The following is a 27,942-nucleotide window of genomic DNA, read 5'->3' as shown; positions in this document are numbered from 1 at the left end:
ATCAGGTGCTCAAAAACGTAAAGAAAAAGCAGCGAAAGATGAATTCTTCGCTACCCAAAAAGGCGCTTTGCAACGCTCAGTTATCAGTTAATATCATCCATGGATGATAATACCTTGATGAAATACTCTATGGACTTGAAAATTGCATTAACTGACTCGAAGAATAATGAATCAGACATTGATCCACACGCACTATGCAGTGAAATTCGCATGTTTGCCAATTTAGTTCCTAGCAACTCAACGGCCATGCAAGCACTGGAATATCTGTATGAGAAGGAGTTAGCAACTGCCATGCCTAATGTTGCTGCGACTCTCAGAATACCATTGACTGTGCCTATAACGGTATGTTCAGCGGAGAGGAGTTTTTCAAAACTCAAGCTTATCAAAAATTACTTGCGAAGCTCCATGAGCTACGAACGTCTGAATAGTCTGGCATTAATTTCAATTGAGCAAGAGATAGTCGAATCTCTTGATTATTCTGAACTTATTCATGAGTTTGCTAGTGCCAAGGTTCGAAAAGTGTCTTTTGTGTGAAATAGATTTCAATATCTGCTGGTAAGTTATTTTATACGGAAATCTGAATATCTCGAAAGTATGAAAACAAGCTTTAAAACCGAATAAAAATGTAAAAACAAAATAATGTGGATCTCATCTTCATAAAATAAAAAAAACTATATAAAAAATATAAAAAGCAAAACCACGTGCTGCCTGGTGGAAACAGCAAAAGCTGGCTAAAATGTAGCTTTATCGTCACTAAAGACATTTATGCGGGCCCACTCCGACCTCCATCACTCATACCCTTCACTCAGGGCCTTGTACGACAGTCTGTACTGATAGCCTGCGAATTTAGCTCCTGTCAGTGTGTTACGATTACGGTTGTCAGTGTCAAATGGAAATTGTCAAAAAGTGATGGTTGTAGATGCCGGGAAAATGCATTTCTGCAGCTCAGAATGCAGGAAATCACTTGGCAGCTGGAGCTCTTATCCAGACCCCCTAGCTGCAGGGGCCCTTGGTATCAGTTTGCTTCGGTCCCGAAATTGTCTAGGGCCAGCTCTGGACGGGGTTTGAGAATATCTAGTAAATTAAACATTGATTTTAGGATGAAGTTTAGTTTACGACATTCTACTTTAATGACAAAATAAACTATGAGAATCTGTAGGGCTATACCACAAATAGCATTATAAATGCAAGTTGCAGTTTTATTTTTTATGTATATACAGTAGCTTAGCTTGAAGCACTGTTGTAAGTCGCTCTGGATAAGAGCGTCTGCTAAATAATGTAAATGTAAATGTAAATGTAAATGAAGCAAGGTCCATATTAATGCAATTTGCCTTAATGATGGTTCAGTTGGTAGAGATGTCATCACCAAGTTGCACTTGTTTTATTTTATTTTATTTTATTTTTATTTGGTGAATACTGTGAAATGCACCTGGGCTTGAAGTAATAGTATTATTACTAGAAGTTGCACTATTATTTATTTTATTGTTATTATTTATTAGTTTAAATATTATGCAGTTTAATGATGGTAAAGTTGTTTAAAAAGTCACTTTAATGTGTCAGTGGACAGAGATTTTTGGCATTAACAGAAAGTGTAGTTTGTTTACAAAAAATATTTACTCTTTATTCCTTTTCTAAGACATGTTCAGTGCAGTACAACTTTTGACAAGCACCTCTGGATATTTTACTAAGTCTAAATGCCTCTTTGGATGGTTGAAAATATGTTATCAAAATTTTAGTTTAAGTTGTTTGCAAAATTTATTCAGTAAAATGGTTCTATATTTTGACTGCAACTGTTATGCAATGTGATTCCTTCTCTTCATCAGTGCCACCCCCTTGAAAACTATCACTTTAAGGGGCCATGCAAACCTGTATTAATACTTGTGTGCACATTAAAATATTTTTTTGTACAATGTACAATTCTCATGACAGTGGAATAGGTCACTATTAGCCAGTAATTGCAGTGGAAAATGTGGTTAACATCCACTCATGCATGGGAAAAAAATACCGTTGTATACTGTGAAACCGGTGTAATTTTGAAAAATACAGTGATATAGAATTTTGGTCATACCACCCAGCACTACTAGCACATTCATTTTTGGTTTTGGCAGAAAACATATAGTTCCTTTTCTGGCAAAGGTGTGCTCAAAAATCAGCCAATGTTTGACAATGGATAGTTCATACATGAACTCCCCATACCCTTCCTACCTGTCAGATCTGTCAAAAGGTGCCACATTGGAAGGTGTAGCTTGTGTAGGTGTAGACTGTGCCCCAAAGTTGTCTCTATACTTGCTTTGCCAGTTGCCAAATTTAAAGCACTTCTATCATATTTCTATCATATTTCAAATATAAATAAAAATAACAGGAAAACTAGGTGTGTATCACTCTATATAATAATTCTTTATATTTATATAGCACTTTTCTCACTACTCAAAGCACTTTATACATGGACAGAGGGGAACCACTTCAACCATCACCAATGTGTTATACCCACATGGATGATGCAACAGTATCCATAGTTGTGCCAGTGTGCTCATAACAAATTATCAATTAGGTTGTGAAGTGCTGAGGGAGAGAGAGCTGATTAGAGACAGAGGATAAGTAGGAGGCCAGAATGGACAAGGCCATAATGGGCAATTTAGCCAACACATTTGGATACACCCTGCTCTTTTCGAAAGATGCTTGGGCATCTTTAATGACCACAAGTCAGGACCTTGGTTTTATGTCTCATCCAAAGGATGCACCATATTTTCAGCACAGTGTCTTTGACCCTGCACTGGGGTTGGGGCATTGGAATCCACACACAGACCACAGAATAAGTGCCTCCTGTTGGCCTCACCAACACCTCTTCCAGCAACAACCAAAGCTTTACCTAGATGGTCTCCCATCCAGCTTGCTGGGTGCAAACATGCTTAGCTTCAGGTGGATGACCTGTTCTGAAGCTCAGGTGGTATGGCTAATTGATCCTTTATGCTTAACATTAATAATATTAATTTAATTATGCAAATCTGAGAAACATTACAGAGTAAGATTCTGATGAATAGTATTCATCAAGTAATGATGTACCTACAATGGTTTCTGAGAAACGGAATTGGTGGTCTTGTGCCTCCAACCCAATAAAAATAATCATCATATAGCACTATTATTCTTATTACAAAAAAACAAAATATCATGCCACTTATCCAGATGTTCAAGCTTAAGTCAGTTGGCACCTAGTTTTAATCTGGAATCAGTGATGTGCACATTTCCCACAAGCTTGGTAATTATGTGCAAAACACATTTTGACAGAAAAGAAAAGAACAGCAGGCAAAAGGCATTAACCAGCCTTGGATAGGGCTTCTGTTCATCAAAGGGTCAACTCACTTGCACACTGGGCACACAGGGCCACTTTGAAAGTCTCTTAATAAACCTAAAATGTACAGAATGTGGGAGGAAATGTGCAGACTTCATATGGATAAGGACCAGGTGCAGGATTTGAACCCAGGATGCTGGAACCATGATGCAACAATGCTTGCTGCTGCCACTCTGCAATCAAATGCTTTGTTACACAATAGGATTAAATGATTTACCGTATATGCAGTGAACTCATTAAAAACCCACCTTGTGCTTCAGTTTTACTAACTCATCCAACAGCTATTTAAAATCAATATAGGCTTTGTGAAATGAAAAGCAGAATATCCACCTACTTTGCAGTGTGTGGCATTAATTACTGAAAAGACTAACACTGCCGGGAGTCTTTTGAAACCTAAAAGTATTCTGTCCCAGGGAAATGGGAAACTGGTGTTCTTAAACTTCTGCACAGCGAACCAAGACAATGCAAGTGTGCGATAGCAAAATAAGGGCATTGTGAGGAGGTAAGGGGTATCTTAAAGGTCAGGTAACCAAAACAGACTATATTGTGCCTCCTTAGGTCAATATTTTCTGTGAAACCAAGCTGCATTATATATTTTTGTTATTCTTGTTTGATGGTTTGAGTTTTTTTTAAAATGCTTACAAGAGACATTTGACTGCCATGGAAGTTTTTGATTCCCTTAACAATCAGTGCAATCGAAAGCAAAGAGGATCCATTGTGTGCTAAAGTATAATAACTGCATAATGCCAATAAATGTCTAGGAAGTAGATGTATTAATAAGTAATCAGTGGAGTCCTGCACACATAAGAAACTAAACAATATTTGCAAATATTTTACATTGAATTTGCATTATTGTAACTATGTATGGGCAGCACGTGGTCTTGATGCCTAATAGCCTGGGCTCACGTTTTGACTAGTAGTTGAGGTGCCAATAATACGCTTATTCCCTCCATGGCCAAGTTCCCCAAACTTACTCTGGTTTCTCTTACAGTTCAAAGACATGTAGGAAAGATGCACTTGAAACTGTGATTTGCTTAAGAAATGCATTTCTAAAAATCAGTAGTAAAATATCTTACGTTTTGGCCTTGGTCACCATGATGAGTATTAATTTCCCTAGTGTGAATTTACTTTACCTTCTTGGTGTCTATGTTGTTCACTTTACCATATTTGTTTCCATAGAAAGTGAATCTGTTCCATCAGTGCTGTTATGTATTAACAATGGATGGTGGGGTTGAATGAATCATAGAATTGCTAGTTAATTATGAATATATTCATTACACATCTAGCTCTCTTCTGTGATAACAGTACAGTTTTATAATTGTAATTAACTATTTACTTAATTTAGCCACAAGGGGAGCAAACCAGCCCAACTTGGTGCCAGTCACAAGACTTGGTAAATAGAGAGGGTTAGTGTCAGGAAGGTCCTCTGGCTGTAAAATGTAAACAAAACTTTAACGATTGATTTTCAGAAAATAAAACAGTGTATCCCACAGGTGACACACACTTGCGTATTTGTGTAATTACCTTCCTTTGTGTGTCCCCTTGGCTGTTTTCATGTGCCTTCGCCTCATTGGCACTGATACCTCTTGTCTTGTTATTAGGAGTGTCATTCTCTGGTGATCTCATATTCCCTGGTAGCATATTGGTAGTCTGTTTTGACTTTGATGATCTGTTGTCCATATCACATATATCATGTGAAATTTTTACATTTATGTATCATATTTACCAAGAAATAAATTGTCACTTGCAAAGCACTGCATAATTATACATGCTTGCCATCCATTATGTGAATTTAATTCATTCATTGCTGAGCTGTGAGGAACCAGAGCATATTCCAGTGTATCCTGCAGTATAGGATACCAGGCAGGAGCAAATGCTGAACAGAACTCCAGTCCATCCACACAAGAGAGCATAAAGACTCGGTATAGACAGTGGTGGACCAAGACTATCACCAGCACAATCTAAATCAAAAAGCTTAACACATTACTGTTTAGTTTTTTACCATAATTAATATACTTATGCTTTCTTACAGTTTGCAAAAGAGAGAAAAACAGAAACATGGCACTTAAAAACCCATCATTAAATTACAGCAAATACAGATTAGTAGCATTTTATCCAGTCATCCATTTTTCTAATCCTTCTTTTCCTAATAAGAGAGCAGGAAACTTGCCCCAAATGCCAATTTTGTCCAGATTAGTAGAGCGTGGAAGTTACTTGGAAACTCACAGAAATGGAAGTTGTATCAGCCCAGAAGTCAAAGTGCTGCTTGTCCTCAACAGTATCAAGTGACTTGTTACACAGAATGTGATTTCTGAAGGCCTATCTTTTAGAAGATCACTAGTAGTATTGTTTTACAGCTTCGAGTATTTTAATGATTTGATGCAAGGTTTCAGTCTAACATAAAAATGTGTATTATTTTGTAGGTGCATTTCTGATTCCATACACCATAATGCTGGCCTTTGTGGGTCTCCCCCTCTTCTTTCTGGAATGTTCCTTTGGGCAGTTTGCAAGCCTTGGTCCTGTTTCTGTGTGGAAGGCTGTCCCAATCATGCAAGGTCAGTATAAACTGCATTGGTTTTTAAAAAAAGGCTTTTAATATTTCCATTAAATGTTGATTTTAAACTGTAGCTTAAAGAGCCTTCAGCGCATTAGTACTGGGATTTGCGTTTATTTCCTTCTAATGCACCAGCAATTTGGTCTTTAATTGTATTTTAACCAAAATGAAGGGTAAAGCATTTTTTTTGTTGCCTGGAGTGTTGCTATTCAAGCATGGTCTCAAATGTATCTAGCAATTTGTATGTTGGAACCCATAAGCATGGAATAAATTAAATTAAAACAGTAATTCTTTTAAGATATGCTTTGTTGATAGACACTGCTTAGTAGCATGCAAAAGTTTGGGCACCATTGCTTAAAACATCTGTTACTGCGAATAGTTAAGTGAGCAGATGAACTAATCACCAAAAGGCATAAAGTTAAAAATGACATATTTCTTTAATATTTTAAGCAAGATTACATTTTTATTTTCATCATTAACAGGTACAAAATACCAAAAAAATTAAATGGGCCTGAAGCAAAATTTTGGGCACCCAGCATGGTCAGTACTTAGTAACACTCCCTTTGGCAAGTATTACAGCTTGTAAACCCTTTTTGCAGCCAGCTAAGAGTCTTTTACTTGGGATATTTTCACCCATTTGTCCTTGCAAAAGCCTTCTAATTCTGCAAGATTCTTGGGCCGTCTTGCACGCACGTACCTCTTGAGGTATTCCATTATAGATTTTGAGGTGTGTTTCGGATTATTATCTTGTTGTAGGTCCCATTTTCATTTTAACTTTTTTACAGATGGTATGGTGTTTGCTTCCAGAATGTGCTGGTATTTATTTAAATCCATTCTTCGCTCTACCAATCACATGTTCCCTATGCCACTGGCTGCAACACAAGCCCCAAGTATGATCGATCTCCCCCATGCTTAATACTTGAAGAGGTGTTCTTTTTCTGGAATTCGCCACCCTTTTTTCTCCTAACATACCTTTGCACATTGTAGCCACAAAGTTTTGTTTGACTTCATCAGTGCATAGGACTTCTTTCCAAAATGCACCCAACTTGCTTAGATGTTCATCTGCAAACTTCAGGGGCTGAATTTTGTGGCTAAGACACAGGAAAGGACTCTACCATGAAGGTCATACTTGTTCAGGTGTTGCTGTCATAGAACAGTGCCCCACCACTCCAGAGTCTGCTAAATCTTCCTGAAGGTCTATTGCAGTAAAACAGGGGGTTTTGTTTACCTAATCCAATGAGCAGTTATTTCAGAAAGTTTTCTTGGTTTCCTAGAGCTCAACTTGACCTCCACCATTCTGTTACCTGCTGTTTCTTAATAACATTATGAACTGAGGAAACAGATATCTTCTTATAGCCTAATCCTGCTTTGTGAGCACCAAGTATTTTATTTTACAGAGTCATAGGTAGCTGCTTAGAGGAGCCCAAGGCTACTGAATGCTGGGACAAGATTTAAGGAGTCAGAGAATTTATAAAACTTTGCAGTATGCATCACCAGGGGTTTCCTAACGATGACTGTGAATGAGCCATTGCCCTAATAAACTAATGAAGGTCTGAGAACTTGGGAAAAGCTATCTGAGACTTCAGATATCCTAGGGTGCCCAAAATGGTGCATGGTGCTCCTTTCCTTTTACACTGTACAATTGTACAAAACAAAAACAATACACTAATCTTGCATAAAACGATGAAAAGAAATGTGTCATCTTTAACTTTATGCCTTTTGGAGATCAGTTCATCTTCTGCTCACTTAACTATTCACACTAGTAAGCATTTTAAGCAAGGGTGCCGAAACATTTGCATGCCACAGTATAGCATTGTGCTAAGTGAATTACAGTATCTTGCATGGTGTAGACACATAAACAAACCTAGGAGACGTTTTCTACCTGCACTGAACTAATCCACACAACAGGCACAAAGAAAACCAATGTGAGCAAAGCAGCCATTTAAATGAAATGATCAATCATATTGACATGTCACTTAACCTGCTGAGGCTGCCAGAAGCAACACACCAAATGGACAGACCAGGCTATCCCATCCACTAACCTCTAGTTGGAGAATTCCTAGATGCTCCCCAGGTAATTCCAGATTAAGCCCCCTGTAATCTAGATTAAGTAGTGTCATGCCACCTCGGTCTTACTTGATTAAAGAAAGTCAAGACTCAAACGGGTTACTGAATGCAATGCACGTTTTTTATTACTCAATCCAACAACTCCACAAAATCACCCATCACCCCCACAGTCCCCATATGTCCTGTCCAAAAGCATCATGGGAACTGTAGTGCTTATCATCTAATTATATTCAATTATTTATATATATATATATATATATATATATATATATATATATATATACATCTGCAGTTGATTTATTGGTTACTAGCAAAATACATGTGCTTCGCAGTGGCGAAGTACTGCTTTAAAATTTTTATTAAGAAGAAAAGTAAACCTTTTTGAACTGAGGGAAAATATACCAATAATTATTTGTTAAGGAACTCTTTGTATACCATGTTGTCAGTTTGGCCATCCGGTTGTAATATGACCAAGCTGTGCACTGAGGTTACTCTTGAGCATGCAAGGTATAGCTGGCCATGTGAAAAGCAATCTTGCCTCAAATCAATGCCAACCTTTTGTAGGGTCTGTCCCTGAGACTTATTAATTGTCATTGCGAAGCAGAGCCTTCCTGGAAATTGGAGGCATTTGAATTGAAATGGGTTTTATCGATAACTTTGCATCCAGCTTTTGAGAGTTTAAACATTCATAAACATCAAAGCGTCCACTACTCAGATTGTCACCTGTGAATCTAAGATGTTTAAGAGGCATTGGCAGTTGTCCAAAGGTGTAAAATATTTGGCCATTTTGGTGCACTTGAAAGCGACAACCGAACAATTCAGCAGCAGCCATCAACTCACATGCAGAACCATAGGTGAAGTGCTTAAGCATTTCACTCTTATAGTGCTCCTGTGTAGTATAATTATCTCCTGTACCATCATCAGTCCACACCTTGAACCTGTCCCAGTCACTCAATACATAAGACACAATGTTCTTCCGGATATCAAGAGTGAGCCTGATATGGCCGTGCAATATGTAACACAGAGAATGGAAAAGGCAGTCGCCATCTCTGGGCATGGAAACCACTCGGTAAGTGACAGTTCTTTGATCGATGGTGATCACCTCCATAGACATGTTAATGGGGGTACAGTTGGAATGATAAATGGGGTACCTGAACAATGTAAACTAAGTCTAAAATACCTACACAATAACTATAGTTGTAATAAACGAACAATAAAACAGCGGAGAAGCCGTGAATTAAATAAAAAGGCTGCACTTATCAGCAAGGAGACGTGAATACTGTGGCGAAGCAAGGAAGGGAATGAAGAGACCGGAGTGACGGACGGCCTTATATAGGCAGGCAGCCAACTACGTGGGAGGCGTGGGGATGGGGGACCCAACTCCACCTCACACGGCGACCGAGCTGCAGGCTATGGACGTATATATGTACGTAAGTAGGATTCAGTTAGCGTTGGGAACCCGCGTACCAAATTTCTTGAAGATGGGCCCATAAGTAACAAAGACCATTGGAAAGTTCAATATGGCGGCCGACAATGACGTCATACCACTGAAATAAGTACGTACAACGGTTTCGGTTAGCGCAGGGAAGCCACCTACCAAATTTCGTGAAGATTGGGCCATAAATAAGAAAGTTTAACATGGCGGACGTTGTCGACCGTTATGACCGTTACACGTAGAATTTCGAAATGAAACCTGCTTAACTTTTGTAAGTAAGCTGTAAGGAATGAGCCTGCCAAATTTCAGCCTTCTATCTACACAGGAAGTTGGAGAATTAGTGATGAGTGAGTCAGTGAGTGAGGGCTTTGCCTTTTATTAGTATAGATTCTTATGATCACTTTTACCATCTCTCTGAACAAGACCGCGAAACACTTGCATCTCTTCAATTGACCTGTTTTCTTCCATAACCTGCACTTCAGGTATAGAAATGCTATACCTGAAGTAACAACAAGTACTCACTCCTAAAATTTGGCATTACAAAATAAACTGGATTTTTATTTAATTAATATTTAATTATTCTACAACCTTTCCTGAGAAATAATTAACATGTCTGTATTGTTGTCTTCCTCCAACATAACACCTTCATTAACAAATACATCATTCCTCACGACAACAAATATAAATATTAATGTAAGATAAATGTGTTATGTGCTCCATGTCTAATGTAATTAGAAACGTCAATTCATTTGGTAAACAAAACAAAAATAAAACTTCCAAAATGCACTTTACCCCACAACTGATCCAGAAATGTTGAGAAATTGCAGCAAAAAATTGTTTGAAAACTGTGACATCTGTATTTTTATTTCATTACAAAACAAAGTCAGTATGAATTGGACAAATGATTGCTTCAGTGTTTTTTTGATTTGTGAATTAGCTGCTTTTAAGGTGCAAGTTAGGTAGGAGGAAAACATTTAAAAACCATTTTGTTGAAAACCAAGGAGAGTTCAATTGACGGGGCAATGCCTCCTTTTGACTCCCTGTGATCTGATCGACTAGTTTGTTATGCAGTGGAGTTTCTCTCAACAAAAATGTGCTCTTTTTTGCCTTAATGTATGCCACTAGTCCTGCGACCTGTTCTCTTTATGAAACAAAGTTGAAACCTTAACTCAGGATGACGAGTGCAGAAAGATGTTACTGGTAAGATTGCTATGTTATTTCAATTACATTCAACACAAATAAACTTTTATTACACTTCTCAGATTTATATTTCCATTCTTTTTCATCTATTGTCACTCACATGAGTGCAAGTCTAGAATGAGAAACACTCAATTACAGAAGAAAGCTGCAGTAGTTGCCCACACAAGCAGGTTTTAAATGAGATATTCCTGATGCAATGGTTTCTCAAAGTTGTGAGATAGCCTGCACTTTTTAATTTTTAGTAAAATAAAGCCATGCCTTATACACAAATATTCTATTCCTAGAGGCTGACACTCTTTTTTATTATTATTAAACATTGTTTGTTTATTTTTTCCCAATTTTTCATCCACAGGTGTTGGTGTTACAATGGTGCTGGTATCAACTCTTGTGGCAACCTACTACAACTGCATCATTGGCTACAGTATTTACTACTTGTTTGCATCCTTCCAGTTCCCCCTTCCATGGAGTGACTGTTTTGAATGGTCTGATGAGAACTGCAGTAAGCAGCCCAAAGGTATGGATAACTGACCTAACAAACAGAATTGACACCTCATGGTACTTGCGCTTTCTCTGCAGAATTTACATTCTAACTCCATGTTCACTTGGATTTCCTTGGACAGTTTTTCAAATGCTCTAAAAGTATGCTTTGAGTGTTAGTGATAATTTTAATTGATCACTTGTGTACAAGTGTGACTCCTGGACAGGTTTAAGCTCTCTTAATAAACAACATAAATATATACACCGATGAAATGTACTACAGAAGACAGATGGAACATGCATAAAATGCTATAATTAATTTAGATAGTGAAAGGCACTATATGATAGGCAGATAAATAACCAACTGAGTTCTCACTGAACAAATGACACTGTTTTCAGATGGCATCCCCACAGGGTGACTTAGGTGCAAACCCCATATAGAGTGTAGAAAGCAACTGTCTTAGCTAGGTGAGCCAAGGGAGAACTCCGTCAGCATGAATCAGTCTTCTGTCTCCTTCTAAGTCCAACTTCAGAAAGAGTGCTGTAATTAATTGACTTGTTATTTTGCAAAATATCTGGTGAGACTAATATGCCATGTTGGGTTGAATGGCCTGATCTTGTGAGTTTTTTCTTTGATGGAAGATAGTGATAAAGATGGATGTGCAGGTTAAACTGACTGGTGAATCTAAGCTGGTGTGGCCTAAAGTGTACTACATAACGACCTGGCACTCTACCCAGGGATGGCTGAGGCCTTGCACTCAGCAGTACCAGGAAAGGCATCAGCTACACTGACGTAAGCATGTACAGAATATAAAATCCCAAAGTAACATTTTTTTATGATTCCTCTAAAAGCAAAAGCACATTAATGTTGTGTCTAATGTTGTGTGCTTTACTGAGGGAAACAAAGAAAAACAAGCATGTAGTGTCAAGGTTAGAGGCAGTGAGACTTGAATAACCCATAAACGACTTTTTATAAACAAAAGTGATTTGTCAGTAACAGTATGCTGATCTTGTATGATGACCTAGTCAGTCTCTTGATCAGTGCCATTTATTTTCAGAAAGGATTTCTCCTGTGTAAAGTGGAAGGTGAATTATTGTCAACAAAATGCAGCCACTTGGGAAATAAACTAAAACATTACTCACTCCTAATTTTTTTTGTCCATACGGTAAAGGTTTTGTTGACCAGCACATTCTGATTTCAGGCGTTCGAATTACATCTTGATATACAACAAGTGCAAAGAAAGTCGGCAGAGTAAATCACTTTTTATTTCACACACTTCATGCACCAGTAGTCAGTTTGCTCTGTCACCACAAATGCTGTGTGAACAGCCGCCCTCCGTCACCAGCCACTGTTCACTGGCTATATATATGCGTGTGGCTTGTGGTGGATGACTTTCTATTTTACAGTTAAACATTACGAGGTTTAAAGACTAATGGCAAGAATATTCATTCAAAAACAAAAACTAAAAAACATTTTCAGTAAATTATTACTTTATTTCAGATTACTTTATTTCAGTTAGTCTTTCCATCTACTTTAATAGTTTAGTTTAGTTATAGTTTTTCATTTCGGTTTTGTTAATTATTTTATTTCAGTTTACGAAAATGTTTTTTTTTACTAATAGTTTCAGTTTTGATTTTAGTTTTCAAAAATTATAATAACCTTGGTACACTCTACCAGGAGTTACTCCAGGCCAATCTCTGGAATTTCAGCTTGAGCCAGAAGGGTCCGATATACTCCAAGGTCACTTGCTCACAGTGGTATCCATTAGAACCTAGAGAGACCATCCCTTTAGCTAATGCATTGCTAAAGGGCCACACTACAAAGGCAGCATTCAGGACACCAGTTCATTTTGTTGGAAGGCCAGGTTCCAGCTGTTCCATCCTGGATATCTCTGCTCCCACCTACAAGGACAGAGACATTGTATTGACATCCTTCTAGTATTCCTTGGCCTTTGTCTCCCCATGGTGTCATTCAGGAAGCTGTTTCCAGGGCATTTCATCCTGCACCAACCCAGTCTGCCAACACATATGGATAAAGCAACAGTCTGTTTACTACTGTGTGTATACAGCTTGCTCTTTTAACTGTATCTTGCCCATTTGGTGCAGTTTTTGCCCCCACCCATCCCTTGCCAGTTTTTCAACCTCTTGTAATGGATACAGCTTGAGCTCAGGGGATGCTGCTCCAGAACAGCCCTTGTCCACGAAACTCTTTTCATATTCTTGTCTAAACATAAGGAAAATTGGTTGAATCTCAATGTATAATATGTTCTGTTCCTGTTAAACCAATTAACATACATTATGTTAAAAATGTCTCATATAAAAAAAGAAAGGCAGTCAACTGTAGACAGGGAACTTGAACAGATAAGCAGGTTAGAAAATGGATGAATCCAGATAACATTTTACCAAGGGTTACTGATGAGCAGCTTTAAAATTCTGTTGGGTGTGCTTTTTGCAACATTATGTAATTAATATAACACAAGTGCTGTTTTACGTACTTTGCTAAAAACTTTGTTGAAAGTTCGAAGGGCTGCAGTGTGTACAACACTGGAATTCCCTTCAGGTTGACTTGAGTGAAATTGGACTAAATGGACATTATTTCATCACACTTACAAGAGTCAAGGCTTAGGATTAGCCATTTACAGTGCAATAGCTATTAATAAACATTTTCATGTGTAATTTGTTACAAGGAAATATGCAGAGCACACTTATCACTAGGAACAAAGAAATTACAGCATGAATGGAATAAGTCAACAAATACATCACTGGTTCTTTTACAGAATTCTAAATGAAACTTCATCTTTTAAAGATGTCAAAAATTTCTGTCCATTTTCTAATGCATTACTTTAGTTCAGGGTCATGGAAATTGGTGCCTATACTGACGGGATTGGGCCCATGGTGGCAACAAGCCAGGTGTTCCACTCAGGACTGGTAATTGTTTTGAAGCTGAAAACCCCCCTGGATTCCCATATCTTGTAATGGATAAAGCAGGACCTCAGTTACTATTCAGTACTTCACTGTATCAAGGGTTGGGCGTTCATTTTCATGGACTCATTTCTTGGCCTAAAAGTTTTTATGACCCTGCTCTCAAATATATAGTTGATTAAATAGGTGATTGATTTGTCTGTTAAGAGGCCAAGTGCACCATCACATTTTTCTCCATTACTTGGTCTCAAAGACCATTGCTGTTATCTGTCTAAGATGAAGTCTAGCAGAACACTGTGAAATTCCTAGCATATTTCAAATTGATGATCTGTTTTTATTAAGACCAAAATTCTTATGAAAGTTTTTCTTTCAGAATATTGCAACATTACATCTGCAAATGGAAGCTTTGTATTGGTCAATTCAACATGGTTAAATGACAACAATGCCACCTGTGAGGGATCAAATATCTTCTCCATCTCTGTGCAAAGCCCAAGCGAACAATATTGGGAGTAAGTTTATGTTTGTGTTTTGTTTGTATTTAGTTTATTTAAGCCTTTCTGAGTTTGTCAGCCAGCCCATAGCATGCTGAAATCCTCATTCTGGATCAGGTCTTAGGTCTTCTAAAGTGCTCAAAGCTTTCCTTTGCCTGGACCTCAGGCATAAATGACCCTTTGTGATGAGGTGCAAACCACTAGTAGTGTCAAGCTTTTAAGTGTTAGGCCATTGACATGGCAACATTTACAATGTGGATGAAACATGCTGCAGCAAGTAAACATCCAAGTATGAAAAGTAATAAAAAGAAGAAAGAAAATGAGTATGTAGAATGTCAGATAACAAGGTTCAAAACAAAAAGCAAGACAAAAAATCATTGAAACTCAAGAGAAAAGATTCAAAACACGGGTAGACAAGCAACTTGAAAGAGACTAATATTGTAGTCTGGTGTAGGGCCAAGGCACAGCTTAAATTAAAAATGTACATTTCATACATTTCCAGGAAATGCCAGAGCAATTCTATAGCAGGGCGGCATGGTGGCGCAGTGGATAGCGCTGCTGCCTCGCAGTTGGGAGATCTGGGGACCTGGGTTCGATTCCCGGGTCCTCCCTGCATGGAGTTTGCATGTTCTCCCCGTGTCTGCGTGGGTTTCCTCCGGGTGCTCCGGTTTCCTCCCACAGTCCAAAGACATGCAGGTTAGGTGGATTGGCGATTCTAAATTGGCCCTAGTGTGTGCTTGGTGTGTGGGTGTGTTTGTGTGTGTCCTGCGGTGGGTTGGCACCGTGCCCAGGATTGTTTCCTGCCTTGTGCCCTGTGTTGGCTGGGATTGGCTCCAGCAGACCCCCGTGACCCTGTGTTCGGATTCAGCGGGTTGGAAAATGGATGGGTGGATGGAATTCTATAGCATTGGTAAACAAGAGGCAGAGCAATTACAATACTAAACGACATTCCTCCAGCCTGTTATAAGTGATGTGAACTGTTGATGGCATATCTTCACATACCGTGTTTTTAATACATTAGCCAGCTTTACTACATTGCATGTAAAATATATTAATATGAATTAGTTTTGAAGAACAAATTCCATTTTTAACTTCGTTGATTTTCAGTCTGTACCTTTGATGAAATAGTTTGTTATTTTGGCAACTATTACCTCATCCATTCTCCATTAGTGAGATGTTATGGAAGAACTACAGTGGTCCTCAAGTTTGCACAAAATAAGTTTTTTTTTGTATGTGATCACAAGTATTCTTATATATATTTGGAGATTTTTTGAGGGGATATAACTAGTAATTTAGTAAAATGAGTGGCATAGTGGGAAAGGATGGCTGCTTTCCTAACTTGACTCCTTCCATTGTGACCAATTTTCACCTAGAGCCAATATTGTTGTGCTCTGTAATCTTTTTTTCTTGGTGTAGTTCCCAGATTGGCCACCATTGTAAATCAATAACACACCTACAGGTACATGAGCTATTTTGGTATTTTGGCACATATTCACTGTCATGATTATTTTCAATTTCAATTTGATTTATTTTTAACATTATTTTTGCCATCCCCCTGATGATTTTGCAAACTTTTCCGTGATAGTGATGTAGAGATTTGCTTTTACATTGCGGAGATGCTGCCTTGTATGCATTAATAGATGATAAAGGTGTTCACTGTCTTTTTGTGAGAGTGAGAGGTTGTGGAAGCTTTCCAATCTGAACACTGAATGTAATTAAAGAAGAGGCTCAACTTCCGGAAAAAATAAATAATATCTTAATAATTTTAGGTTTACAGCTTTAGCTCCTTTATAACTTCTAATTTAATTATACCCCTGTAAAAAAAAGTCACATTATTGATTGATCCTTGCCTGTTTTATTGTTACTAACTTAGCCTACTACTCAAACTCAAAATGAAACAAGCATATTTTTAAAGGACAGACATGCAAATTGGTCATAATTGTCAGTAACAATAAATTACACAGCAATGTTATTGTCTAAATAATTCTCAGGGTCTGGTCATTATAATATCACTGCAATATTTTTCTTTTTCTCTTTTCGTTAACTTTAATTTTTTTTATTTATGATTTGCATTTCTGGAATGTTAAACAGGTACGTGACACTATTTAGCCTGAGCTGGAGTAGCTGTTCCTCTGCACTTTCAGTTCTGGGTACCAAACCTTTCTGAATTTAGTGTGACCTCTACGTTTACAATGTTTTTGCAAATTTTCAAGTTCTGTAACTACAACTTCTTTTAGCCTCATGCACTGGGCTACTACAGTAATGCTAAAATGTAAAATGTACTGCCTGTACGTGTTCTCATTTACATTACTAAATTAATTTAGAGCTGTTATCATTGATCAACAAATGAGAAATTAAAGCAAAAAGGAGGCTTTTGATAACATTGGTATTTCTTAACAATTAAATGACATCTGCTCCATTGGGCCCTTGAGCAAGGCCCTTAACCTATAAATTGCTCTGTCCTTGGTATGAAGTTAATCTGCAGGTCCTCCAACTTGCAAGGAAAACCTGGGGGTTGGTGGCAGGATTGGCACTCCTGTCACAGTAAAAAACCTTACACTCTTCAGTGTGATGCTGCGGTGTCAATCAGATCTCAGTCTGGGTGCTTTGTCGTGTTGCCTTATATTGCATGTGTTTTATGTCCAGCTCCTTAAAGCAGGTTTTTTATGTTGAACATCTGTTTGCATATTTTAAATTTTATCTGTGTTACATTTTCAGCAAAGTAGCCCTTCGTCGATCAAGTGGATTAGATGAATCTGGAGGTGTTATCTGGCATCTTGCTCTCTGCCTCCTGCTGGCATGGATAATAGTGGGTGCTGCCTTGTTTAAAGGAATAAAGTCATCAGGAAAGGTATGATATATTTTCATTTATGTATATACACTTTACTTTTGTTGTAAACTGAATTAAAAATAAAGAAAATAGAGCTTTCTGCTTTATACGGGAGAAGATAATCTTGTTTTAATCTCTGAATAGAAGATATTGAACTGTTAGAATAGTTAGAAAGAAGGGATAAAGGCGTTATCTGCTATTGAGATTCAGCAATCATCCCCAGTCCACCAAGGCCTTTCTTAGCTTTCAGCATGTACCTGTTCACACATAAGGTATTTTCCCACCATAGGAACTTTATTTTCAGGAGCTAATTGGTTTCTGCATAATGTAAGCTTTTGGCCATTATCTTGTTTTACATTCACACCACACAACAGGAACTTTAACCTTCATGCAAAATGTGAAACTTGCAAAGAAGAGTGATGGGGTACAAAGTGATGCATGATCCAGAGTACACTTATTACTTCAAGGTGGCACTGCACACCATCTTCACCCATAACTCTCCAAAGTACAAACTACTTTGGAAGATGACTTCAGTGCTTGTGGTCAACCAATAAGCACAATTCGTCACCTGAGATCCATACATAATATTTCCTAGTTGATCGAAAAGTACATAGCGTGGAGTAGGAGCTGAAAAAAGTGCCAGGAACTACAAAATGCCCAGGTTCCAGTGGAGGGAATGCTACAAAAGTACATGAGCTGCTAAAAATTTCTTGGTTCCTAAAAACGTTCTTGCAGTTGGAAAGCACCTGTAGATGATGTACATGTGTAACACTAACTTACTTCTTGTCCTTGATGTTCCTAGCTGGTCTATTTCACAGCGATATTTCCTTATGTTGTTTTGATCATCCTGTTGATACGAGGAGTAACTCTGGAAGGAGCTCGGGAAGGAATCGAATACTACATAGGAACTCATTCTGACATTTCAAAGCTGTCTGACGCTGAGGTACACCATGTGTGATTTGATATCCTTGTGTGAAAATTAGAGCTTCCTCTTTTGATTTTGAGGCTTTAGACCTTTGCTTGTCTTCCACTATGGATAAATTCAAGTTATTTGCACCATAAAACATAAAATAAACATGTTATAGTATCGATTTTTACAAATAAATTTAGAGGAGATTACATGGAGCTAGTAAATAAAAATTTATTAGCTACAAAAAAGTCGATGTTGTAAGAGACAGACACCCCAGTGTCTCTGCACCCCAGGAAAATATATTCTGTTTGTCTGTTATGAGATTTTTTAGGGAAGAGAGAGCGACAATATTGAATTTTTCTGAGCATATGTAAGTAAGAATTTCACTGTACTCTGTACTTGTGGAAACAAAAACCCTATAAACCTATAATACCAAGATATTTCTAAAATTTCCATCAGCCTATTTTCTAAACCAGCATAGTCCAAGGCAAAGCAAATAGTGTGCAAAGCAAACAAGGCTGCTGTTTCAGTTGAAGCCCATAACTCCCATCTTCATCTTGTTAGAAGAAATGTAACATTTTTGTCAGAATTTAACCTTTGGAGTCATGTAAACACATGCATTAAAAAATTAGATTAATGAGTAAGCCCAGACATTTACTGGGATCTTCAGGTTATTGACCAGAGTACATAAACTGGCTCTGTACATCCCCTTAAACTGTTAATGAGTTTAGGCCAGATGCTCCCATTGTTAGGATGTAGCAGTAATCAGCCCTTAAATTAATATTTAATATTAACTTAATATTATATTTCCTTTTTTGTTGTTTTAAAGGTTTGGAAGGATGCTGCCACCCAGATCTTCTTTTCCCTTGGTACTGCATGTGGAGGCCTTGTTGCTTTGTCTTCCTACAACAAATTCAACAACAACTGCTATTCAGATGCAATTGTCGTTTGTGTGACCAACTGCGCTACAAGTGTATTTGCTGGATTTGCCATCTTTTCTGTTCTTGGGCACATTGCTTATATATCACATAAGCCTGTGTCTGAAGTCGCCCAGTCAGGTATTGGGACTACTCTGTACTCTCACTAAGAAAGGAATAAAAATATGTTTTGTTTAATTGATCAATTGTTATTAAAAAGTATTCTTTATTGGAATACTAGGGGGCTTTGCCCCTTGCTCACTTTGCTCGCCAACCCCCCCGGCCTGCGCTACATGCCAGCCACTTCTCGTCTCTGCTGCTCGCGTTTGTGGATTTCACTTTCACCAAATAACAAATCTTTTAATTCTCACGGATACGCCTCTTCATTGGGAAGAAACAGTACTTTTTCTTGATGGCAACATGAATTAGACGATCTAAAAGTCTTTGACTTAAAGTTTAAATGCGAACAATTTACTTGATCTCTTTTTGCTGTTCCATTATTTCACTGAGTAATAATTTTGTTTGCGCTAATGCTATCTTTACCATAATTTTTTGAGACTTTCAAATTTTAGTACTTTCATTATCTCTAACCTGCTCTGCATGTGTATCGCGCCAACGTTTTTGAATTCTTTACGACGTTCTACTTTGTCATCTACTCTTTGTCTTTTATTTCCGGCCCCGGGTGTGGTTAAATCTCTTGGCACAAAGTCTCGTCTCACAGGACTTGAAAGTATCTCTCTCAAAATGTCACGTCTTGTCCCAGACTTTTTTTATTATAATAGAGAGAAAACGTAATGGAAGCACATAGTTGTACTGTACATTGTTTAGTACCGATACACAGATTTTGTGTCTTGGGTTCAGATCAAATGCCTGATCAGTGTTTGTGTGGAACTGGCACATTCTCCTTAGTGAGATGTTAATACACTGATTTTCCTCACAAATCCCAAAGATGTGCATGTTAGATTATCTAACAAGAGATTATAAATTGGCTTCATGTGGGCCCTATGATGGACAGATACCTTATCCAGAATTGATTCCCGGTATGTGCCCAATGCCGTCCACATCAGTTTTCCCCCCTAAATTCAAACTCCACAACAGTCATCATTTGAATGGAATTTCAAGTTCTCTCCATGTAAGTTTTTGTTGGGCATTATGGTTCCCCTAACATCTCAAATAAGTAAGGATAATGTAACTAGTAACCATAAATGTTTTCTTTTAAAAGAAGTGGACACTTCATTTGGGCATTCCATCCAGTGCTGGTTCCTACATTGCACACAGTGCTGCAGTTATAGCCTATCGCTCTCCACAACTCTATATTAGAAAAAGCCAATGCACAAACTAGTTGAAGATATGAATTGTTAATCCTAAATTGTAAATCTGACACTTCATACTATTCTGATATTTGCTACCACTACATCAGTTCTCAAGAAAGTGACAAACACAGATTGAACTAAGGGTCAGTGAAAGTCTGCCATGTATAAGAAAAATTTTGGCCTAAATTTTAGTGTGACTTGGATTATCCTGGACTCCTCTATCCTAGACGGCTGCTTCTTAGAGTTGCCTTTCACCCCTGCTGAAATGGAATATATTTGACTTAACCCAATTCTTTTAATCTCTTTAGGCTTTGGCTTGGCTTTCATTGTATATCCTGAAGCCCTTTCAAAGTTGCCCATATCACCACTATGGTCTATCCTTTTCTTCTTTATGCTACTGACGCTTGGTATTGACAGTCAGTTTGCATTGATAGGTAAGTCTCCCAGTTTATAATGGTTTGCAGATTATTCTGTCCTGATATGTGATTTGTTATGTATAACTGCTCATATTTTGTCTACCTGAACATATCAATGTAGGCTGCCATTTTTAGTTTCCAACTGCGGTGCCTTTCTAGGTTCTCCCCACGTTCACATAAATTTTTAGTTGGAATACTCTCCTAAAAACCCATCACTCCTTCATCCTGGAACAAAAAATGGTAGTATGATTAGAATTCAGTTCTTGTTTAGGAACCTGCAATACAAGTACAGGTGCATTATGTAGTTGTGCAGGAAATGGATGAATTTTTCAGCATCAGAGATGGATTTTCCGTGTTTATTTATTTAGAGATCTTCCTGTCTATCCACATTTAGAGAAATGTGGTACAAGTGCATATAATTTTTTAGCAAATCTGAGTGTGATATCACATTGATAAAAATAACATTGATGCCTGGGTAAAAGAATCAGGAGGTGGGGAAAGGAGAAGATCTAGAAGTGACAGCTGATGCCAACAGGCTGAAAAAGCTGATTAAAAAGGCTGGTTCTGTCCTGGGTGTCAGACTGGAGAACCTGGTGGAGGTGTCTGAGAGGAGAATGCTGAAAAAGCTTCTTGGTATCATGGACAACCCCTCTCACCCCATGCACGCCTCCTTGATGGGTCATCAGAGCACACACAGCAAAAGACTCATTGCCTCCAAATGCAGAACCGAACGCCACAGGAAATCCTTTCTACTTGTGGCAATAAGACTGTATAGCTCTTCCTCATTCTGTAGGTGATCTTTTTCAGAATTTTTGTCATTAGGTCTCATTCGGTTTTTTATTTACTCATCTGTATGTTACTGAATGTTTGCTTCATCCCATCATCACATGCTGCTATCTCATTTATTCATGGCACAAACACTAAGTCACTTTTCATAACCACTTGCACTAATAATCTGTTGTTTTATTATATCTGTTATAGTTTTAGTTATAGTTGTTTGTTGCTTTGCACAAATTAGTTCTACAGTTATAATACAAGCTATTAGTTATAGTTATTTGTTACTTTGTTTAGAGTTGTTATTCTGTTTGCACTATTACTGCTGTTCTTTTAAAACTCTTTACTACCTTATCTTTATTCCTCTTGTTGCACTGAGCATGTATATGACAAAAGAATTTCCCTCGGGATAAATAAAGTTCTTATCTTATCTTATCTTATCTTATCTTATCTTATCTTATCTTATCTTATCTTATCTTATCTTATCTTATCTTATCTTATCTCACCTTTCCTTATCTTATCTTATCTTATCTTATCTTATCTTGTCTTATCTTACCTCACCTTTTCCTTATCTTATCTTATCTTATCTTATCTTATCTTATCTTATCTTATCTTATCTTATCTTATCTTATCTTATCTTGTCTTGTCTTGTCTTGTCTTGTCTTGTCTTGTCTTGTCTTGTCTTAATATTGCCTGACATTTCAGTCCAGCCTGTCTTTCTCTTAATTCAGTAATTCAGAACTCCATTCTCTATGTCAGCTGACAATAGGGAAAATATTCATCTTGCTCTTAGATTGTCCTCTTTCCATTTAAGCATAAAAGCCCACGAGAACACCCACGCATTCAGTATTAATTTCTATATCATTTAATATAGCTACTTAGTGTTATGTTGAATCCACAGGAAAAAAGGTCAGTCCTACTACCATGGTGTTGTGACCACACATTGTAGGCCACATTCCCAGTCTTCATCTGTACTGTAATTATGTTCTTCCATTTTGACCATTGCATTTCATTAGTGAATGTAATAACCTGCTGCTGAGTCAGGACTAAAATAAAATAGTAAACTGTTTTTCTATAGCAAGAGGTTGTAATTTTCTAATAACAAAAATGGCAAAGCATGCTGATGATATGAATGGAAATCAGGACTCTCTTAACCAGCATCATTGGCCCCGGGGCAAAGTAGTGTGATGGGGCCCCTGTTTTGATAGCAAAACAGAAACATGCATAGGCATCAGAAACATTGTGGGCCCCTATGCTCCTGGGGCCCCCGGCCAGTGCCCATTGTGTCCATACGTTAAAGTGACCCTGATGAAAATGACTGAATTATCCTATAGTGCTTTAGTAAAGTGTGTAATAACAGACAAGAGAAGAGGAATGGAAGTTATAGAAAAGCGTAAAACCTGTCTGGGTTGAGTGACATCCAAAAGTGTGTCAGAACCAACTCGTGGTTGCTATGTTTCATATCGGGTAGACAACCCTGGCTAGAGGTCATCTAAGCACATATTGCTTCATGAAAAACTCCTGAATATTTTTGCTGGATTTGCAGTAAATGAATGCTTATTTTTTCCTAGAAACCATTACAACAGCGCTACAAGATGAATTTCCCAAGTACCTTCGTTCAAGGAGAGCCCTCATTACAGTAGTTGTCTGTGTTGTGCTTTATCTTCTTGGCCTGCCCTGCGTAACTGGGGTAAGTAAATCTTTTGAGTTAACCTGATGGGAGGTAGGGGGAAGGAACAGTTTAATATGGAACAATGGTTAAGTTGTCAAAAATGATGCTGTTATTACCAAGTAGCTGATAATGTAATTAAAACTGACGGTGATGTCTTGTAATGACTAAGGAAGTGCACTTCTGATCTCAAGGCTGATGGTTTAAAATCACATCCCTGGCTCTCTAGGTGATACTGAACGTGTTACTTCTGCCACTGGTGCAGTAGCAGTTAGGAAGTAAGGATGGATTTTAAGAGCTATACCATTTAATCTTCATTATAGAAGATCATGATTATAAAGTGCCTTTCACTGCATTGCCCATCGCAAAGTGATTTTCCAAAAGCAACACAAAATTGCAAGATAATTAAAACATAAGGCAACCACAGATGTTCTGAAGTTTAGCTATAACATGAGACAAATTCTTGGCAAAATCTATCACTAAACAGCTCATTAACAAATAAGTCATGATTTGAAGGACTATAAGGTAATAATTCAGCTATACTACTAATTTGCTGAGGTACACCATGTGTGATTTGATATCCATCTGTGAAAATTATAGTTTCCTGTTTTGATTTTTATTAATATGCTAAATTAACATTATTTTTCACTCAATCAATTGTTCTTCATTTAATAAGACACGGCTTGATATGAATGTTTTTTAATGTGCTAATACGACAAAATTTTACAATGGAAAAGTTGCACTGAAGTGTTTTCTGAATGAACTAGGAAAGTGTTTTGTAGCAGTTGCTACATAACATATTTAAAATATAGGCAAACTGTTGTCAAGGTCAAAATAATAACTAACCATAATTTGTGGTGAATATCCTCAAATATGATCTGAACATCTGTAAGGTGATAATTCAGCTACCAATTACTAATTCACTTGTTCTAAAAATAAAAAGTTATACATCTTTCCATTTCCAGAACCTTTCTAATCCAGTTTTAGGTTAGCAGAGATCAAATCTTCCAGGTTTATCATAAGCACCAAACTATTCCAAAGTACAGTCACACTTACTCTTACCAGGCCATTTTGGAGTGGTCCGTTAACTTGCATATCTGTGGCATGGGAGGAAATCAGAACAGCCAAAGAGAAAACCCTGACAATCTCCACAAAGGCCATGATTGTGAGAAAAACTGATCCAAAGTACCTGGAGCTGTAAGAAAGCAGTACTAGCTACTGTACCCCCTTGCCACATTAAACAAATTCGGGTAGTACATGTGTCTGGGAAAACATTCTGTGATATAGAAGTATGTCTTATGAAGTACAAATCATAATATAAAAAGGAAAAATAGTTTATATCAAGATTTAAATACCAGTAAATAGGCAGACCAAAAAAAAGAATACACAAAACTAAGTGAACATGGCAGACGACTGAAGAAAGTAATTATTAAATGTACGGCCCTCAGGGCTCCCAAGGTAAATGACTGTTGAAGAAAATTTAAGTGTAAATTTATCATTTATATTATTTGTGCATTTTTGTCACTATAGAAAGTAAATCATGTTAAGTGGCACTGCACAAAGCAAGGGGCCCAAGGTAATTCAAACACCTCGTGTTATTTATTTGGTGTAATTTCAATATGCTAATTTTAATTAGATTATGGAAATATTTATTTATTTATTGCTGGTAGAGTAGTTAGCCCCATGGATCCAGTGTCCTGGGTTTAAATCTTGCTCCGGGTTATTGTCTTTGTGGAGTTTGGATGATGTCCACATATCTGTGCGAGTTTTACCCAGGGACCCCAAGTTTTTCTACCAAATGCCAACTGACATGCAAGTCAGACAGAAAAACAGGTGACCCTAAATTGGTCCAAAAGAATATGGATGTATGACTGGTCGGTCGGTCGGTCGGTCAGTCGGTCTGTCTGTCTGTCTGTCTGTCTGTCTGTCTGTCTGTCTGTCTGTCTGTCTGTCTGTCTGTCTGTCTGTCTGTCTGTCTATAAGGAATGTTGTATCAACTTCATTAATTCATCATGGATGTCTTCCATAGGCTGGAATCTACTGGGTGAATTTAATTGATCACTTCTGTTCTGGATGGGTATGTTTAATAGCTGCTGTCTTGGAACTCGTTGGGATAATCTACATCTATGGTAAAATAAACTTACTTGCAAACTTCTTTGTCAGACTTATTTTTAACAGCTTATAATGAGCTCAGTGTGTATGTTCAAATGCCCTTTGTGAGAAATGAGATATTTTTTTCCATTTTGATTTATGGAAGCTACTGTAAGAATTACTGATTGTAATAGCAAATATTTTTTTTTTTTAATAATTTGTGTCTTATAGGCCAAGGTCGTTTTATTACACACTGTTAGTGAAAAGAATGGACATGTCCAGAAATTTTCAAGTTATTGATTGAAATTTATCCCTTTTTCATCAAAATACCGTTGAATTCCATTTTAAAATATAGCCAAGACATTACTAGTGTTGGCGGCACGGTGGCACAGTGGGTAGCGCTGCTGCCTCGCAGTTGGGAGACCTGGGGACCTGGGTTCGCTTCCGGGGTCCTCCCTGCATGGAGTTTGCATGTTCTCCCCGTCTCTGCGTGGGTTTCCTCCGGGCACTCCGGTTTCCTCCCACAGTCCAAAGACATGCAGGTTAGGTGGATTGGCGATTCTAAATTGGCCCTAGTGTGTGCTTGGTGTGTGTCCTGCGGTGGGTTGGCACCTTGCCCAGGATTGGCTCCTGCCCTGTGTTGGCTGGGATTGGCTCCAGCAGACCCCCGTGACCCTGTGTTCGGATTCAGCGGGTTGGAAAATGGATGGATGGATAGATTACTAGTGTTTTTAATGACTGTTGCTACTTGGATAAGCTAAGGGAGTTGACCATTAGGACACTGAAGGAATTGCTGCTGAAAATGGACCTTTGGAGTCACATGTGAATAACAAATAACAAAAATCAATCATTTCTAGCAGTAATAGCCATAGTATTAATGTTGTACCTGTATTTCTAAGTCAATTTCATGGTATCTTGATAAAACAATCATGAAAATATCTTAAGTGTGTCCAAACCTTATATATGATAGAAATAGCGAGACATCTTTTCAGGCGCAAGTCAACATATTAGACTATCTCAAGATGGCAATAGAGCCCATTAAGAGGAAGCCATTACTGGAAGAGGCAGGTCCAGGAAACCATGACCCAGAAGTGACATCACTGGTGCTTCCAGTCGTCATTAGGCAACAGTGCCAACCCTCGACTTAGGGTGGAATTACCATTAGATGAGCCCCCAAGCGCATATGTATGACACCTTACACATACCTGTATACATACAACTGTCATAGCACACAAGAAAAACGGTGCTGTCACCATCAAATTCATTAAAGATGATGGATACAAATAAATGAATAGCTTTATTATGCATACAGACATAAAAGTAATTTTTAGGCACTTCTAGTCTTGTAGGTTATTAACCTATGAATGTAAGTAAATAATAATATAAATAATGATATAGTAGAGGCAATTTGCAATCAAGAAGAAGAAAACGAATTAAGGTCATTTGGATTTTGAACAAAATGTTACCTCAAGTGTCCATTGTGAATTGAAAATAGAAGGTAAATATCCAGGTGGTCTCTCGTTGCCACTCGGGTCTTTCTTCAGTACTCAGTGGAGCCCAATGTTCATGGCAGTGGTGAGATCATCTGGTGGTCTATCTTTGGAGTCTGCCAGCAGTGAGTTTGATGTCTTTCATTTCATCTGAGGTTCATTTTCAAGGCCAAAAGTATAGTGATGTCATGCATAACTTTCAGGACACCGAGAGAAAAAAAAGAAAAAACGTATACAAGCTTGTTTAACAGGAGAATTTCTAAAGACCTAAAAACCTGACTTAATTGTAACTTTCTGCCATTCTGTGTATATGAAGAGATAGGAGTTAAATAAAAGTTGGAAGTACTACTGTGTAAATACTTTTTTCTCATTAGCATCTTTTGTTATTTTTGTGAGTTAAGGCCAAATCAAACCCTTTTGGTTTTTGCTTCATAAATTTTATAAAACTGTTATGTGAAATGTTTCGCTATCTCATTTTGCTTCTGCTCATTTGTTCTCCAGGAGGAAACCGATTCATCAAGGATATTGAAATGATGATTGGCAAGAAAAACTGTTATTTCTGGTTGTGGTGGAGAGCTTGCTGGTTTTTCTTTTCTCCCTGTTTACTTACGGTGAGCACTGCATTTGAGTTTCATTTTAATATTGAAAAATTCATAACATTGGAGATGTAAAAGTGAAGATCAATCAGACAGGTGCTGTCCATCTCCAAACTGAAAAATCGGGAGTGGTCTCTCCTCGACTTTCTCATGTACTCTGATATGGGAATGGACATTTGATGTGTAAACCGCAAGACAATGATTATATTTTTATATTATGTACTTAAGGAACCATCAACATCAAAATCAAATCAAATCAAATTAATAATAAACAATTATTATAAAAGTAAAGTTGAATAAACTGGACTCTGCAGCTGCATGAGTAAAAGGTAAAGTTCCACTTCTGGTTAGCGGAAATACCCCAAAAGTTGATAGAAATCTTTGTTTTGTACCTAATACTTGTATGCAAAATTTTGTACCTAATACTGTACTTGTATGCAA

The 27,942-nt window shown here is 37.7% G+C and overlaps 1 protein-coding gene across 1 annotated transcript; it reads left to right on the top strand.

Annotated features, from left to right (window-relative positions):
* The first annotated feature begins 99 nt into the window (after positions 1–99).
* LOC114663146 (sodium- and chloride-dependent neutral and basic amino acid transporter B(0+)-like) lies at positions 100–27,576 on the top strand. The gene is made up of 12 exons (XM_051935404.1): positions 100–510; positions 4,695–4,755; positions 5,773–5,904; positions 10,958–11,119; positions 14,378–14,513; positions 17,214–17,346; positions 18,128–18,268; positions 19,065–19,293; positions 20,774–20,899; positions 23,227–23,345; positions 25,354–25,453; positions 27,407–27,576. Exons 1-12 carry the CDS (start codon positions 100–102, stop codon positions 27,574–27,576), a joined length of 1,920 nt encoding a protein of 639 aa, XP_051791364.1.
* The last annotated feature ends 366 nt before the right edge of the window (positions 27,577–27,942 follow it).

This window comes from Erpetoichthys calabaricus, chromosome 12 (assembly GCF_900747795.2).
Source record: "Erpetoichthys calabaricus chromosome 12, fErpCal1.3, whole genome shotgun sequence".
NCBI lineage: Eukaryota > Metazoa > Chordata > Cladistia > Polypteriformes > Polypteridae > Erpetoichthys > Erpetoichthys calabaricus.
This window is presented reverse-complemented; position numbering and strand designations above follow the sequence as displayed.

Coding starts and splice junctions, on each gene's coding strand:
- LOC114663146 (XM_051935404.1), top strand. CDS start 100: ATGGATGATAATACCTTGATGAAATACTCTATGGACTTGAAAATTGCA. Junction 511..4,694: donor ATGAGTTTGCTAGTGCCAAG/GTTCGAAAAGTG, acceptor TACTTAATTTAG/CCACAAGGGGAGCAAACCAG. Junction 18,269..19,064: donor CAAAGCTGTCTGACGCTGAG/GTACACCATGTG, acceptor GTTGTTTTAAAG/GTTTGGAAGGATGCTGCCAC.